Raw genomic sequence first — 17,582 nt, forward strand, 5'->3', positions numbered from 1 at the left:
TTTGTGGAGCATAACAAATAACATGGAGGACATGGGGAGATGGAGAGGAGAGGGAGTTGAGGGAAACTGGAAGGGGGAGATGAACCATGAGAGACTATGGACTCTGAAAAACAACCAGAGGGTTTTGAAGGGGCGGGGGGCGGGGGTGGGAGGTTGAGGAACCAGGTGGTGGGTAATAGGGAGGGCACGTACTGCATGGAGCACTGGGTGTGATGCCAAAACAATGAACACTGTTATGCTGTAAACAAACAAATAAACGAATTAAAAAAAAAAAAAAACAAACAGAATAAGTCTTATTATTCCTCAACTAATTGTTAAGTTTTTATAAGGAAAATTTCAAATGTACAAAAAGAGAGTATAAAATAACTAACAACAGTAGAAAGGGTAGTATAACAAATCCTATGCAGCTATAAGCACCACCATTAAATAGACCATCTTCTTTTATCTATGCCCTCATCCTCCCCCGAGATTATTATTTTTTTTTAAGATTTTATTTGACAGACAGAGATCACAAGTAGGCAGAGAGGCAGGCAGAGAGGGAGAAGCATGCTCCCCGCTGAGCAGAGAGCCCGATGTGGGGCTCGATCCCAGGACCCTGGGATCATGACCTGAGCTGAAGGCAGAGGCTTTAACCCACTGAGCCACCCAGGTGCCCCTCCCCGAGATTATTTTGAAACAAATCCCTGATTATCAGGCCATTGTATAAGACACTGTTCACTTTTACCCTCCTCAAGGGTTAAGAGAGCAATACAGAGCATGCTGCCCACAGTTAACAGTACCAACATCTAACCAAATCCCTCAAAAAATATCAGGCACAAAACTATGATATAGGACATCCAGTTACAACAATTCTGAGTAAGATCCTTTTAAGTAAATGATAAAGAATTCTCTATGCTTGGGGCGCCTGGGTGGCTCAGTGGGTTAAAGCCTCTGCCTTCGGCTCTGGTCATGATCCCAGGGTCCTGGGATCGAGCCCCACATCGGGCTCTCTGCTCAGCGGGGAGCCTGCTTCCCACCCCCTACCTGCCTCTCTGCCTACTTGTGATCTCTGTCAAATAAACAAATAAAATCTTAAAAAAAAAAAAAAGAATTCTCTATGCTTAAACCTCTACTAAATTGGGGAACACTACATTAACAATAAATCCCAGCCAACAGAAGTTGTGTTCCCTTATTTTTAATCTCTTCTAGCAAACAATACTAACTTTCAGATAAAATCTTCCTATTCCTCACACATTTGCAATCATTTTATCAATATTTTACTACTAATATTTGATTTGATTTGATTTGAAATTTGATTTAAATTTCCTTTTTTGACTCAAACAGGAAGAACAGTTTACATAAAAATATGAACTCAAGCAACAAAACTGGTTTTTAATCCTTAAAAAGTAGAGTAGTAAGGTCTAATAAACCTTAATTTAACTGGTAAAAAGAAATGAACTGTAAACACTTTCTAATAAATTTCACAGAGCACACAAGAGTAAGAGAAATTCTGGCATGCAAAACAAGTATGTGATATTTGAGAAGAGGAAAGCTGAATGGGAAATCGGTCTAAGACTGACAGAAAAATAGTTATAAATACTTACCTTATTGCTGCCTAGACTACAGGATGGAATAAGATCTTGTCGGCTGCCAGACAACTGAAAAAGAAAAAAAGAGGGGATTAGTCCTTTATTTTTATTTTTTTTTAAAGATTTTATTTATTTATTTGACAGAGTGAGCAAGAGAGAGAGAGAACAAGCACAAGCAGGGGGAACAGCAGACAGGAGAGAAGCAGGCTCCCAGCTGAGCAGGGAGCCCAACGTGGGGCTCAATCCCAGGACCCTGGGATCATGACCTGAGCCGAAAGCAGCTGCTTCATCGACTGAGCCACCCAGGCTTCCCTGGGATTAGTCCTTTAGGTGTGAAAGTACAGAAATCTACGGTCCTGGAAACACAAGAATTTGAAAACCAAATCAACAGTGAGATGGTAGCAGAGATGCTGTCAAGACATTTGTAAATTAGGCTAGTGTATTCTTTGAGACATTATTAGGCACAATTTTTTTTAAAGATGTATTTCTTTATTTTGAAAAAGAGAGAGCATGTGTGCAAGCCAGGAGGAGGGGCAGAGGGAGAGAGACAGAATCCTCAAGCAGACTCCCCACTGAGCACAGAGCACCAAGAAGGGATCAATCCCAGGATCCTGAGATTATGACCTGAGCCGAAGTCAGGAGTCGGCCACTTAAACAACTGAGCCACCCAGGTGCCCCTCACAATTTTTTTTTAAACTGAATTGAACTTTAAGGTGGGAGGTTTATATAAGATCAGACACCCAGTTTACCCTGAGGCAACAACCAGCAGGGCATGGGTAAGGGATATTTCATCTGTTTATCCCCTATCTATTTAAAGGATACGAGCTTAATTATTTTACCATGTCCTGATCTTACAACTTCCTTCTCTGGGTATTCATAGCAGATATATAGACACAAACTATTTCTTTTAAACCACAGCATTCTAAATACCAACCTCTGCAAATATCTGCATTTTAATGTATCATTTTTTGAAGAAATGAGATTTCAAGTTGAAATAAAGTGATATATTCCTAAATGGTCCCAATCTTTCAGCCTGAGATCATTAGTGATGTCATTCAGTCACTCAGGGGCCACATGTGCCCCCCCCCCCGTTTGATACTCTCCCTACTTTCACTACCGTCTCTCAAATACCAAGGGGAAGGGTCAGCTGCTCTTCATTATAATGCTTGTACCATGGTTTTTCTTAGTGTAAAGTTAGCAAAGGTAATATTTCTCATATCCATATCTTTGTCAAAAGTAAGGAAAGGAGAGATAAATCACACGGCCACAATCATATTTCTCTGTGAAGAATTATTTGTATGCTTAATATGCACATAAATTATACCTCTGTTTTTAAAAACAACAAAAACTTACGACACTGTTATGAAATACACCTAAGTTATTTTACTCATTTATACTATCCTGGATGGCCTTTAAGCAATTGAGTTTGTAAACTGAGTCCAGATTTCTCAATTTAAAAATAATTAAGTTAGGCCCAGAAAATTCAAATGGCTTGCCAAAGGCACTGGGCTAGTTTTGCTTTAGCTCAACAAACACTCACTGAACACCCAGTCACTGTGCTAGGCACTGCTCATACAAAAGCTGTGAGAAACAGGAGAGACGAACTTAAATGGACACTGTCCCTACCATACTGGTGAAGACAGTGACAGAGGTGTGCACAGATGCTACAGGGTAGAGAACAGGGGCACCTAATCAGTCTGGAGAAGGAAATGACATCTGAGATGAGAGTTAAAGGATACAAAAAAGAGTTATCCAAGGAAAGAGGGGCAAGGCAGGAGAGCCCAAGCAGAGCACAGAATGGGGAGTCCATGTACTCACTCTGTTCACGTTGGGAGAGCTAATACTCCTCCTACTCAGCTTCCCCTTTCCTGTCAACTGTTCCTTCACTGTAACTTCCTGTCAGTCAGAAAACATACAGAGGAAAAACACAGATCAGAGATCCACCTCCAAAGCAGTACCATGCACAGCAGTGTTGGACCTACCATCTCTACACACACATTCCTGGTTCTTTAAATCATGCCTGTTTCTTTACGCCATGGAAAGACCTAGTTCTAATCACTGTGGAATATTCCAAGTTAACTGTACAGTGGATAGGTTACCTAGATTCTACATTCTTTTCTGTATCTACTGACAGCTTCCTTGAAGCTGGCCAAACAAAAGTTAGTCCCGGGAAAAAATCGCCAAAATTAGATCATTCACTTTTCTTTTTCATAGGATTTTTGGTTAAAACCAAAAAAGTCTCCATATTACTATGTAAAAGGAGGTTTAGGGTTACACTAAGGATTAGGTATACTGCTGGCATCTCTGTTATCCCTTTGAGAGATCTACCCTAAAGCTGCAGCAGGCATGACCAGCTAAATAAGAAAGGGCCCATTCTGCCACCTTCCTACATATTTCTTCAGCAACGTTGTTGTCCATTATCAAAGAATTTTTAAAGTAATTCTTCAGCCAGCAAGAGTTAAGAGTTTTCTCCCATTATCTCAAAGCAACTTGATACCATTTAGTGCCTTGGTAAAAGTAAACTTCCAAGTGGAGCTTTTGTATGTTCACAGACTTAAGTGACAAATTTAATCTAAATTAATATGCTGCACTTAAACAGATGCTTCCAGAGTTTAGATGTAACAACACTGCGAACTGCAGAGAGGCGAAGAGAATCAGGCTGGGTCAGCACCACTACTACCAGCTCTGTTGGCTAACCTGACGGAGACGATCTAAAGTGAGAAGGTTCTCCACAGCCAGCACACTTCTGAGGTACTTTTCAATATAAGCCTCTGAGTCAGCAGAAGCTGTGTTTTCAACATTAGCTGCCATTCTTGCTAATGTTTCTCGTTCCTCTACTCCCTGGGCATCCTGGAGAACAGAAAGTTGTGTATTAAAATTAAGTACTCTATAGAAGAAAACATAAAAGCTTCTTAGTCTCTAGAAACATACACACAGAGAGTACTGAGCTAACAAATGGGATGTATTCCAAAATTCCATTTTAACGCCAGCTTTTGGAACCCAAAATGCATTTTCCCAGAGAAATCGTGGTATAAATGGTGATCAGATTAACTTGCAAGGTTAAACCCAAAGCCACTGTAACACAGCACATTCTTAATAAAACTGTCTTCTGCTTTTTCCCTACTGCAAACAAAAATGTTATTGGTTAGAAAGGATTTGGTGGAAATAGCTGGAAATATAACCAACCACCACAATACTTCAGAAATACATCACTGAGGCAAGAGACAGGAATGAGAAGCTGGGGTCCAAACAGTGCTAGTAGGAGGCAGACACAAGAGAGTAAGAATTAAAGTAGGGTGGCTTTCAACCCTTTCACTCAGCAGCCGACCATGGACTACATGTTCAACATGTGGCAGCTTCTAAAATTGGTTTCAATCCTCAATCCTCAACACAGGCTACAGGCAGTGTAGCACCCAATAAGAAGAAAAGTATCTCTGTAAATTCTCGCTCACTGTGCTTTCCCCCAGAGCCCAGCCCTGCTCTTCTCATGTGGGTACCCCATGCATATAAATGGGATGCTCACAAGTCAGGGAGGGCTGTTGTTAGTGCATTTAATCATGTCAGGCTAGTTTGGCTCATAACAAATTACTCTTCTCAGAGAAAATCTGATACTTCATTTACTTGTGAATTTGTTATAATAATGTCACAAACTACAAAATATATAGCCATATGCCACTGCATCTTAAGATGCCATCAACTTTAAGGAAAAAATATTTTATATACTATTAAGGAGAAAAAAACCTCTGCCAATTAACTTTAAGATAGCAATTATAAGACACAGTCTAACATCGAAATTATTTTTAAAATTTAAACGAGCTTGGGGCGCCTGGGTGGCTCAGTGGGTTAAGCCTCTGCCTTCAGCTCAGGTCATGATCTCAGGGTCTCTGGGATCGAGCCCCGTATCGGGCTCTCTGCTTGGCAGGGAGCCTGCTTCCTCCCCTCTCTGGCTGCTGCTCTGCCTACTTGTAATCTCTCTCTCTCTCTCTCTCTATCTGTAAAAAAGAAAAAAAAAATTTTAAAATTTAAACGAGCTTTATAACAGATAAAATATGGAAGAATCTGGAAGGTGGCTTAAGTTCACAAAACTTCTACTTCCTATAGTGATTCATTTGGGGCTTTTAATAACCCTGAAAAGAAGCAATCATCCTCATTTTATAGATGAGGAAAAAGGAAAGCCACATAATTGGCAAAAAAGGCAAGATGAGGAGTCAAGAGACCCAAGTCCTAATCTTGCCTTTTTTGCCAAAGTACAATCTGCATCTCCACACTCACTCCTTGATTTCAGACACTGAGTGTCACAGAAGGAACTGCTCTACTCTTTTCCACGGTCCTTTTCTTAGAAGCCTCCCTTCCCCTACCCCATTACCAGCTGTGTCACAGACCAGATGAAGAAATCTGGGATTAAATATTAGGAAGCACATATATAAACTACATCATGCATCAAGCTTCCATGGGGGGAGGCGGTATTTTAAACTCCATATGCTTGATTCCTATAACTTTCTCAGTTTAGAAAGAGAAATAACAAGAATAATAGAAACTATAATAATGGCAATTACAATCAACTGTTCAGTGTGTGCACAACAACTTATATATATCATCTCATTTAATCCTTAAAAACAACCCTGTACAGAAGCTATCACTAACCCAATCTAATAAATGAAAAAAATTGAGGCTCCAAGTAACTTACCAAGTTTACCTCACAAATAGGTGACAAAAATAAGATTTCTGTGTGATTCCAAAATGCAAGCCTGAATCTCTGGTTTCAGGGACATGCTATGTTATGTCCCTTTGAGGGGGGACAATATTGTTACCTTATGTCTACTAGGAGTAAAAAGGAGCACTGTCTTCCAGGAGTGTTGATCTGCTTTTTAAAAGGAACTTCTTTAACAAAATACTAAAACCAGAACCTTTAAGCCACAAATATATTTTACAATGAATCACATTAAGATTAGGAAATTTCTTCTACAAATCTATAATGTTTACCCAAATACACAATTTCATTAACTATATATTTCTTAGGTAGGTGACTTTCAGGGAATTAGCTCTTTTACATGTTTATTTTTAGTAAACTCAAACTTCATATGATCCTTCACCTCTGGAATATTGGAGACAATTTCAAAAGTCACTCCACAGCCAGGAATAGAACTTCGATGTGACATCTTTTTTAGGAGACTCTGAGCAAAACCCTAGGGAAAAACAAAACAGAAAGATACGGTTTCCTACCTCAAAAACTTAGTTTTCATTAACAAAGAGCTCAGAGGATACTGTATTCACCCTAACCAAAAAGAAACAGAGCATATTTCCGATATAAGCAAGCTGAAACCCAAATCACTAAATACAGGCTCTTCAAATTTGTCTCAGTACACAAAATCAATTTACTAGGCCCCTGCCCTTTGACAGGTCCTATACCCAATATATGAGGAATATAAACCCAAAACTCTGGGAACTGACACTGGGCATCTGGTTCAGGTCTACTGAAAGGCTACGGAAATAAGACTGTTGACTTCGATAAAATAAAATGACCTTCTAAGATGTGAGTGAGGACTGGTGACTCTTCCACTTTTTTTTTCACCAGTACGATGGACATCTTGCAGCATGAATATTGACAAGCTCAGGCATTAAATTCTTGACCAAAGCAGGATCGTTATGAAGAATGATTTAAGATTGCACGGTCATTGTTTATGCTGACTGTGCTCTTCACACAGTTAAGAATTGAACCGTTGAATTAATGCATAGATGACTCATTTGAAGATGCTGCTAAGACTGAACATCCTGTAGAGGTTGAAGGGAGCAGGGATGAGGGCAGAATACAATTGGTGAATAAAGATAAGAAGAAGAGAGAATTTTAAACCAACACCCAACCTTTTCTCTCATGCAAAAGGGAACTAGGAAATATGTGAAAACTCCCAAAGAATATAGAAAAATTAAGCCACTTGGTCTTAGAAGTACATAATTTCACAAACCTATTTAATAATAATTTCTTTCCTATTTAGTGCTCTTTAGTTACTTTTTTAAAAGACCGTAGATGTTAGAATGCAAAGAGACCACTGATTTCAGCCCTTCATGAACCTTGTGATGCAGAGCCACAGCCCATTACACCAGTAAGGGAACAGCTGAGTATTTTTTTTTTCCCCACGGTTTGGGTGGGGAGGGGGAGTGCTGTTGTTAATTTACCTTTCTTTCTGTATGGAACTATTGAAGCTAATTTGCATATATTAGCATCATAAGGAATATTAACATCATGCGGAAGTCCCCATTCTTGTCATAAAGAAGCAATTTTTAGGACTGAAATATCTGAAACTGGCATGTCCTAAAGTACTATCATGTCATTCGGTATCAATCTTTTCATCCAGGGGGAAAATGTGGCAATTTCTTGCCACTATAATAAAAAATTAAAAACAAACATGCAAAAACAATGAATACGGTCATGCTGAAAAAATAAATAAATTAAAAACAAACAAAAAAGACACCACCACCAGCAGAAACTTGGTGACCCCACGATGCATCCTCTCTGTTAAGGATTCTGTGGAGCCAGTGCCGTACCAGGTCAGTCTCGGTGCCTGGCAAGCAGAATCTCTAGCTCAGGAATGGCAGATCACTCTTCAAAATGCTCCTCAAGAGCAACTCATTTTTTCTATCCTTTAAAGACTTCCGAGAAAAGAGAGTTGGAGAAAAGAGCGAACGGGAGACACACCATATGCGTCTATAGCTCACCCGATGACCTGGATTTTATTGATGCTGGATTGCCAAGCTAAAGACCTGCAATTTTAACAGTATTACCACAAGTCTTCATTTCAAAGATGGATATCAGTGTGACATTTAGAACTAAAGATTAATTTTTAGGGGTGGAGATTACATCTAGGGCTCTGTCAACTGTGACTATGCTCTTTTAAATGAAAAGATTTCTTTTCATCTGTCCTGGTTTTAGTCAGTGTGTTGAGAAGGCCTCAAAAGAAGTGAGCACAGACAGTTCAAAGAATCCCTAGAATGAGCCTCCCAAATCCTGTATTTGCAAAGCCAATGGCAGAAATAGTTTATGTTCTTCCCTTGAAGCTGTCTACTAAACCCAGTCATACGGCATGAGGCCCCTCATCATCCAGTTGCAACTGTGTAGACAGCCAGGGCCCCAGCCTCTGCAGCATGCCCCATCACAATGCCTGCCACACTCTGCTGCTCGAGGTCCCAGTCAGCCCTGCCCTGCCCTTCCTCACCCCCTGCACTGAACAGCACATGTCCTCCTCTGGCACTGTGTCTATAAAGGAGTGGCCGGCATGCTACCACCCTGGCTCTGATGGCTTCTCGGATTTGCTCGGTGTGAGCTCTCCATGCCTTCGCCCGCAGTCTTCCCGCACTAGGGAACACCTGCCTTCTCGCACTAACCCAACAGAGGTGCCGTCTATTTATTCAGCTACACACGCCGACGGGCACTGGCGATTTCAAGATGCAGACTAATTCTTACTCATCTTGCTACCCAAAAGCTCGACAGAGTACACTATCCAAATATTTGAGTCCACAAATTAGCAGAGATGACTGAGAGGGAAGAAAGAAGCACAAAGCAGAGGGTGAGTCCAAGCAACAGCTAATCTGCGGAGAACTGGCACATCTTGTGCGAACCAAAGGTAAAGTCAAAAACCTAGAACTGCGCTTTGACAGGGCATTGGGGCACCCATCTGTGACTCTGTAATAAGAAGGACTCACTGTAATAACTGAACACTACCTAGGAAGAGGTCAGAACAGCAGGGACCGGGAATGAAGCAGACCCAATTACACGACAGCAAGGGTTGAGTTGAAGAGAAAAGCACAACGGTTCACAGAGGCTGTGTGGACACGAGGCCAGAGCAAACATTCCTGGCCCTGCCCCTGAGTCGGACCTGTGATTAAAATCAGTTCTTCACCTAGGATTAGTGACTCACCTGCCGGCCATGAACATGGACACAAATTCGTTTCCTTAATACCAGCTGCATGTCGGCCGGATGGCTGAGCTGGACTGTCACCCGCACAATCAGATACACGCGCTCATCCGCTGGGGTGCCTTTACTGAGCTGAGGACAGCTGTGCACGGCAGAGTCCCAAGAGGCTTCTGCTCTCACCTGTGGAGACCAAAAGAACATACTTTGTTTGCCCTCTCCTCCTGAACACAAAACACTTCACAAGGAAACATCCTGGCTTGGCTGAAGTTGGACATACTGGTCACCATTGAAGATCTACTCTAAGTGGCCTGAAAGACTCCGGGATGTGAGGATGTGGCCTCCATCACTCTAGCCTGGGAAGTACAGGGGATAACGTTCTTGGCTGGTGGGATTCTAAAACGTTTTTATTTTGCAAAATGCTCAAACGTAAAGGAAAGATGTGAATTCAGGACAATGAACTCCTGTGTTATCTTCCATCTAGAATCACCAGCTATTAATATTTTGCCACTTCTCCTTTCTCTTTCTTACAACTCATACACATGCAGGATTATTTTTTGCTGAACCACTTCTGAGTCAGTTACAGACCTGTTACTCTACCTGCCTAAATAGATTAACAAGTACCTTCTAACAGCAAGAACATCCTCTGACTTAACTACAGGACAATTATACTCAGGAAATTTAACATCAACACAATACTATAATACAATACAGTCCATATTCAAATCTTACAACTGTTCCAATCCAGAATCACTAACTGCATTTAGCTGTCATGTCCCTTTAGTCTACTTTCATCTGAAATGATTCCCAGTCTTTCTTTGTCACCCATGACACTGATAGGCCCACTGTTGTACAGAACGCATCACAGTTGGGTGTGCTAGCTTTGCCCCCTATTTGCCCCCTAAAACTATTGAAGTTTTGCATCTTTTAGGACTACCGCTAAGGGATGATGTGCCCTCCAGAGCACCCCATCAGCTTTCCTCGCTTTAACTATTTTCTCACTTTTCCAGTATACTCAAAACTAGAAAGTAAGCCCCTACTGTATGTACACACATCACCCAGATTCAAACATTATCAAGATTTTGCCACACTGCCTTTATCTACTCTTTTTTCCCTCTTCTTAAAAAGTCTTTACTGAAGAATTAAAGGAGATCCCAAATGCTGTGTCATTTTACCTGTATGTACTTCAGTAGTATTTCCCCAGAGAGGGGACCACTGCTGGCCTGAACTATGAATACTAACAGAGATCCTTTACCAGGAGGGGAACTAATCTGACCGTCCACTCTTTCTGGAAGGGGTTCCACTCTTTCTGGAAGTCAGAATGAAAGGTTTTCATTTATATTTCTTGAGAAATGTAAGCATTAAAATGATTACACTGCTGACTATTTCAAAAGATGCATGGAAAGGTTAAAGAAACTACTTTTCATATGATTTTCCCTACTTATGCTTTGTTTACCTCTCCATCATGCTGTTTTACAATCTGCAGTTCAAAGAACTCATCCTCTTCTTCCCCGGTGAGGGTAGCATCCCATCCACCAGCTTCTGGGTCATCAAGATTATCTTGGGAGCTGAAATCATCAGCTAAAAGCAAGTTCCATTAAATCAGAGATCATTTCAAAGGATAACCCCTACCAGCTAAATTTCAATGTGCTTAGTATTAAAATTCTACTGCCTCAAATTTCATTTGCTTTTGGCTCTAAAACCTCACATGACATGGAAGAGAACCATTAAACAGTTCACAGTTCTTAGAGATGGATAGACTCTCAAGAAATTATCTTAACCAATCCCCTACCTTTATGCCTTATTTTGCAGGGAAGGCAAATGAAGCCAAGATACCCAAGAGATTACTCAAGGTCAGCCCATAAATGTTAATGATAGGATTATAACCCAAAGTTCCCATCTTTTAGTGCACTGAAGAAATGAGAAGCGAGAGTGATTCCAATTATCTGACCGTTAAGTTCAACAAAAGAATCAATTGGCTACATGAGCCAAAAACTTGGAGGGTTGCCCCTTGGTCCTTCAGTTATTTAGTTCTAAGTCTGGCCCCCCAATCCCCTATCCATCTTAAGTTTGTGAGTAGCCATCAAAGTATCTTTCTAATATGTGAGCTTATGGAGATCAAGAGTGGGTATCAGGCTGCACAAGTTTTTGATCATGTCTTGGGATGTCCATACAAACAGGTCTTCTATAAGCTTATTCTTTTCTGCTCTTACCTTCCTACACACGTGCACACACGAGCCCCTCAACTGTCTAGGAACCTAACGTAAGGACAGTAGGCCCCAGAGTAAGCTTCAGTCTCCAAGGTGCCAGAGAACAACAAGGTAGGCTAGAGAGCTTTGGCAAAACACTGAAACCCTCTCAGGTGGACAGACAGCAGAAGTGACTAAGTATTATTTGCTAACTCTGTGTGTACACAAAATTTTCCATATGTCTAAATAAACCAAGTAGTACAAGATGCTAAATACCTTAGTTATTATAACTCACTTTCAGCTGGGTGGAAACAAACCACTGAGGACATCCAAGTTTGCCTATCTAGGACAGTTCATTATAATACACAGTTTCTCTGCAGATGTTTTAGGAATTTAACTGTTGACTTTTACCTTATTATTAGCTCTTTACTCTACCTTTTCATTTTTATTTTCCTTCCTTGGACAGAATAAATGTAAAATGTAGCCACATCTAAAATACTTTATATGAAGGAGAAAAAAGTCAGAAAAATTGGAGTTTCTCACAAATAAGCAATTCAGGAATGAGGGCATAAGAACTCAGAAGCGCGCCTGGGTGGCTCAGTGGGTTAAGCCTCTGCCTTCGGCTCGGTCATGATCCCAGAATCCTGGGACTGAGCCCTGCATCGGGCTCTCTGCTCAGTAGGCAGTCTGCTTCCCCTCTCTCTCTGCCTGTCTCTCTGCCAACTTGTGATCTCTCTCTCTGTCAAATAAATAGATAAGTAATCTTTAAAAAAAAAAAAACTCACAGAAAAAGTGAGAAATTTATTAGCTAAGGTTAAGAAAACACCAGATAAAAGAAAGCATCCTACATAAGCATCACTAGTTATTAGTCCTTTCCAGAGAGAAGTCTTTTCCTAAGAATAAAGAAGACAACACTGAAGTGCAGGGAAACACCTGCTACTGTAACCTCACATGAAGAGAAGAACAAAGCACACACGCAGCCGTTACGGGTTACCCAGTGAAATATGCGAATGCCCTGGGATGAAACATACCTACCTCCACTACAGAAATATTACTCTTACAGAAAATTTATTCTTGGTCAAGTGTTAGTGTCCCTCCGTATACATAAAATAGACCCTAACCTTATGCTTACAGAATTGCCTAACTGCAGACTTCGTTAGAATCTAAGTGTTACTCAGACACTAATTTGTCTGAGGTAAGCCTTCAGAAAGCATCTCTAACTTACCATTTAAGTCAAGGAATATAACAGGAATGTGTGTTTCCATCCCAGGAACTGGGGTCCTAAAACATAATAAACAAATAGCACCTCAAATAAAGTCGACTTTCTCAGGAGAAAGCACTTCGAGACACAGTGTAAACCCACAATGGGAAGTATTACAGATCAAGCCAATGATAACTGTGAGTATTGGGTTTTTATCATAATTTCACATCAGAGATGCCCCAAAGACTTACCTATAAATGCTGCTTCTTTTCACTGGTGCTCTTGTGTATAATTATCATATGTTCTGATACCAGAATTCAGTCTTATAAGATACAGCTATCTGTTTGTAACTGAAGCTTCCTTGTTAAGTTACTTTCTTAAAAAATTATATACCTAAGGGCCCCATAGGGTTTAATTTACTATTTTTAATTTCTATAAAGTGGCACAGAACATTTGCTGACAGTACAGTTTAAGCCAGCACAAAACCAAAAACTCCTGGAGATGCAATTTTATTATGACCGAATGGTCTTTTAAGGGAATGACCCAAGTAATTAACATATTAACTTTTCTTTTTTAATGCTAAGTGCAGTGGTATTAAATATTGATTTAGATTCTCAGAATTCTTAATTACTTGGGCCAATAACATTATTATTTAATAAAACAGTTTTAAGCCATAGTTACTCCAACTCATGAAAATAATTTAACACTTCCTCTAATTCAAACTTTTCCCCCTATGCTATGATGAGTCTTCTATTAGTTGAAACAGAGGCAAAACTGATATGGAGAGTGGGCGGCTCAGTGAGCATCTGAAATGTCCGAAGACACGTGGCAGCATTCATACCATTCTGCTGGGGCCCCTGGAATGCCACTGCCAGCAGAGGGGACCATGACTGCATTTCGCTCCTCAGTCAGAGTCAGCCTCATCTCTAGAAGTTGGGCTTCACGGTCGGCATCATCCTCTGTTTTATCTAGAACATCAAGAATGAAGATCGAATATAGATTTCTCACTTGATTTACACTTTCATCCTGCATATCAATAGGATTTGACTGTATTCACATACTGGTTGATGAGGGTTCACCGAAAACTTACTACTTCCCTAATTAGTAATTTAAAAAAATCACAGTAAGAAATGAACTATAAGCTAAAGAGTTGGTGTACTCTTACAGAAAGGCCATCTTTGGCTCACGGAAGGCCACCATGGGCCAGCACATGAATAATTTCTTCCAGAATTAGAGGATTCAGGTGCTTTTGGATAAGAAATCAAGAAAGTTAGCATCCTCCTTAATTTATTTTTGAAGGACAATGTTTACATACTGTATTTTCTCTCTTCGTTGGGGATGGGGGGAAACTTACAGAAAGACATCATTACAGTTAAATAAATGTTATTCTGAAAGGATATGACACTAATAAGTAACAATCCTATACTCATTATTGATGTGTCCATCTACTTCTAATTTATATGGCTGCAAATGAAATTAATTATGCACAGATTTGGCGGGGGGGATATTCAACTTGCTTTTCTTACCATGTTTACTGACAAGCTTCTGCAGTTGTTGATCTAAGTATTCCTGACGTTTTGTTAACGCATTTAGCCATTTTCTACGCAGTCTCTCTAAATCCCGGTCCTGGAAGAAAGCACGGGAAATTATGGCAAATACAATGTCAAGACAAGATATTTGAAACCAATGCTCCATCTACCTTACTCTAAGGCTTCAAAAATGTGAAATATTATATATTAATCTGTTTATTACCACTACTAGTTGACTCCAATCATTATTCAGAAAAGAAAGTTCCAGAAATCAAATCACTGTTGTTACTGGAAAAAGACAGTTTCTGAAAGGGCATTCTCTGATATCTAGAACCACTTTTATTTCTATCAGTTCGAGAGCCAGAACTCCAAGTAACTAAGATCTACAATGTCCCTCTGCTGGATAAAAATCACAAATACTTGGGCACCTGGCTGGCTATCAGGAGAGCATACGACTCTTGATCTCTGGGTCGTGAGTTTGAGCCCTGCACAGAATGTAGGCATTACAAAAAAAAAAAAAAGGGATAAACCTAAAAAAAATAAAATCACAAATACTACTCAATAATCTTCAATTCTATATCCGTGGGAGCCATCATAAGAATTCTTCAAACTTCTTACCTTGTTTCAGCCTTCAACATGTTTCATTAGTCTCTACAAACAGCATGTAAATGCTTCTCTCCCTTGTTTCTTTTTGGGGGGATTTTTGGAGAGGAGAGGGGGCATTATCACCAGACTAAGAACTCTACCAGTCAACACCCGACTGTATACCAATCTTGCCTCATTTCCTTTCATAATAAAGTTAACACGACTGGGTAGATCAGTGGAATGCTAAGGATACAGTGTGTATCTGGATTTCACTAAAGCACTTAACCAAATAGCTCATGACATTCTTGTAGACAAGATGGAGAAATGTGCAATGAATCTACTTGAATGAAATCATAAATGACTGAAATATCACATCCAAAGACCAATGATTAATGGAATAATGTCAGCTTAAAAGAAGTCTCTATTGTTGTGCCATAGGACTCTGTATTTAACCCTATCTGATCCAATATTTTTATCAGTCACTTATAGGAAGACAGACATTTTTATCAAATTATAATGAAGCAAAACCAGGAGAGTGACTACACGGGATGACATAATCAGGATCCAAAGAGCTCTGACAGTCCTAAACAATGACTAGCAAGACTAACGAGATAGAATTTGACAGACATAAACAAAATCTTGCAGGAGATTAGGAAGAGGGGTGGCGGGCAAAACCAAACCTGTGTGACTCTTGGAAGTGGGAAAGGGAGACCTGGTTTAGAAGATGGAAAATACCTAACCAGTGTTGTCTGACTGAGGCTCATTATGAGATAGCTCTTACAGGGAAAAGTGTGGGCGACTCCACTCAAGGAGAGAAAGAGTGCAAGAATAAGGATCTGGAGAAATGGATCTGTAGGGAACTTAGTTGCAGAGCTCCAGGTTTGGAAAAGGGTAACAGTCACAAATGATTTCCTACACTGAAGTCCACGAAACTTGTTTTGAGAAAAAGCAGTATTTGATTCAAAATTAACTGCGTAGTTACTAAGTAACAGTATGACAAGACTCAGGAATGCGTGATTCAGCACTGGAATCAAGCACATTTGATGAGGCCAGCAGGTACTTCCTTACCTGGTAGCTGTCCATGTCCTCCTCTTCCTCCTAAAAGAAAAAATGTAAACTAAAACAATCATTTTTCCAGGAATCAGGCTATGCTCAACAACCAGAATCTGTTCCCATACTTTATATTTTCAAATTTAGTGAATATACTATTTTATTTCCCACCTATGTTCACCCTACTCTCGGTTTTTTTATAGTTTTCAGGAAGTTGGAGTCAAACCCTAAGCTTCTCATAGGAAAGTGAAGAACACTCATTTGACCTTTTCAGGAACCAGTACAATACTTTCCCTGCTGGGTTTATAGTCCCACTCCCCAGGAGAAATCAAACACCTGCTGGCAAACAGTCTTTACAAGCCAGCAGGGGGTTTCTGCAGAGAGGGTGGGTGATAGGGGAAGTTAATCACTAGTAGACAACCGAGGAATTTCTAGAGACTTCAATGTCTTAACCCTCAGTCTGCCATTTACCAGGGCAAAACCAACAGTCTGGTGCAAGTGCAGTGATTCCATGCAAATGCAATATAGTAAAAAAAAAAAAAAAAGAAAGAAAGAAAAAAGAAATCAAACAAAAATGAAAGAAAAAACTGAAAGAATTGTTCATGGAAGGCAGTTTTCTGGCAGGTTCCAAAAGACACTCTTATCTTGTTAGGTCTTTCAGCAAGAACATAACTGGCACAGAAACTTACATGAAAGGTCTCATGAGTCTTCGGGGATCTGAGTGTTCTAACTTTTACACATCCAATGCCAACAGACAATATACATTCTTCCATCAATGGTAAAGTCCCAGATTCCTGCACAGACTTCACTTCCACTTGGACTCGCCGGGACTGTCCCTGTATCACAGATATTTTGCTTAAAAATCAGTTTAATTTCTAAAAATTTGGTTTAGAGAGACCCCTACAGGCTGATGTTGAGAAAGAAACTCTGGAGACATTGTTTCACCATATATTAAAAATTAAGCAGTAAACTACCAATTGAAAAACTAATCAGGAAAAATAATTTACCTTTTCAGCAAATAGAAAGACATGGAATATATATGGCTTGCATACTTTTTCAATAAAAAGAAACACTGAGAGAAAACATTCTACAAAAGGAAATGCAAAAAAAAAAAGGACAATAAAAACTGTTAAACTCACTTATTCAAAATACAAATTAAAATAAGTACAATACGCCTTTATTTTCACTTACTAAACAAGCAATTATCTTTTAAAAAGGCAATTTCTGATACTGCCCGTAGTTTAAAAATCGGGCGATTGCATCCATTGTTGCTGGGAATATAAACTGGTAAAGCTTTCTGCAAGGCAATCTGCCTTAAATATATAAGGATCCCTTGACCAGCAATTCAACTTTCTAGGATCTGTTCTCAGTAAGTAATCACATATAGTATAAGGAATCTTAAAGCAATATATGTTAAGAATAACAAAAAGCCAGACACAAATAAATATATAATATTAAAACTGTTCAAACTGTGTGTATATAACAAAATATTCATCATTAAAATATTGCTGGAAGAAAACATATGTAATATATTAAGTTAAAAAGTATGGTTG

The 17,582-nt window shown here is 39.7% G+C and overlaps 1 protein-coding gene across 2 annotated transcripts in view; it reads right to left on the minus strand.

Moving 5' to 3' along the window:
* KIF13B (kinesin family member 13B) overlaps positions 1–17,582 on the minus strand; it is a 201,938-nt gene that overhangs the window by 52,323 nt on the left and 132,033 nt on the right. For both annotated transcript variants that reach the window (XM_045990711.1, XM_045990703.1), the window contains exons 25-35: positions 16,719–16,865; positions 16,048–16,077; positions 14,392–14,491; positions 13,707–13,833; positions 12,890–12,945; positions 10,932–11,056; positions 9,482–9,658; positions 6,662–6,754; positions 4,266–4,418; positions 3,387–3,464; positions 1,584–1,637 (exon numbers count right to left, since the gene is read on the minus strand). In XM_045990711.1, coding sequence (XP_045846667.1) covers positions 1,584–1,637; positions 3,387–3,464; positions 4,266–4,418; positions 6,662–6,754; positions 9,482–9,658; positions 10,932–11,056; positions 12,890–12,945; positions 13,707–13,833; positions 14,392–14,491; positions 16,048–16,077; positions 16,719–16,865 — 1,140 coding nt within the window. The remainder of the gene's footprint in view (positions 1–1,583; positions 1,638–3,386; positions 3,465–4,265; positions 4,419–6,661; positions 6,755–9,481; positions 9,659–10,931; positions 11,057–12,889; positions 12,946–13,706; positions 13,834–14,391; positions 14,492–16,047; positions 16,078–16,718; positions 16,866–17,582) is intronic.

The sequence above is a fragment of the Meles meles genome, chromosome 2 (assembly GCF_922984935.1).
Source record: "Meles meles chromosome 2, mMelMel3.1 paternal haplotype, whole genome shotgun sequence".
Classification (NCBI taxonomy): Eukaryota; Metazoa; Chordata; class Mammalia; order Carnivora; family Mustelidae; genus Meles; species Meles meles.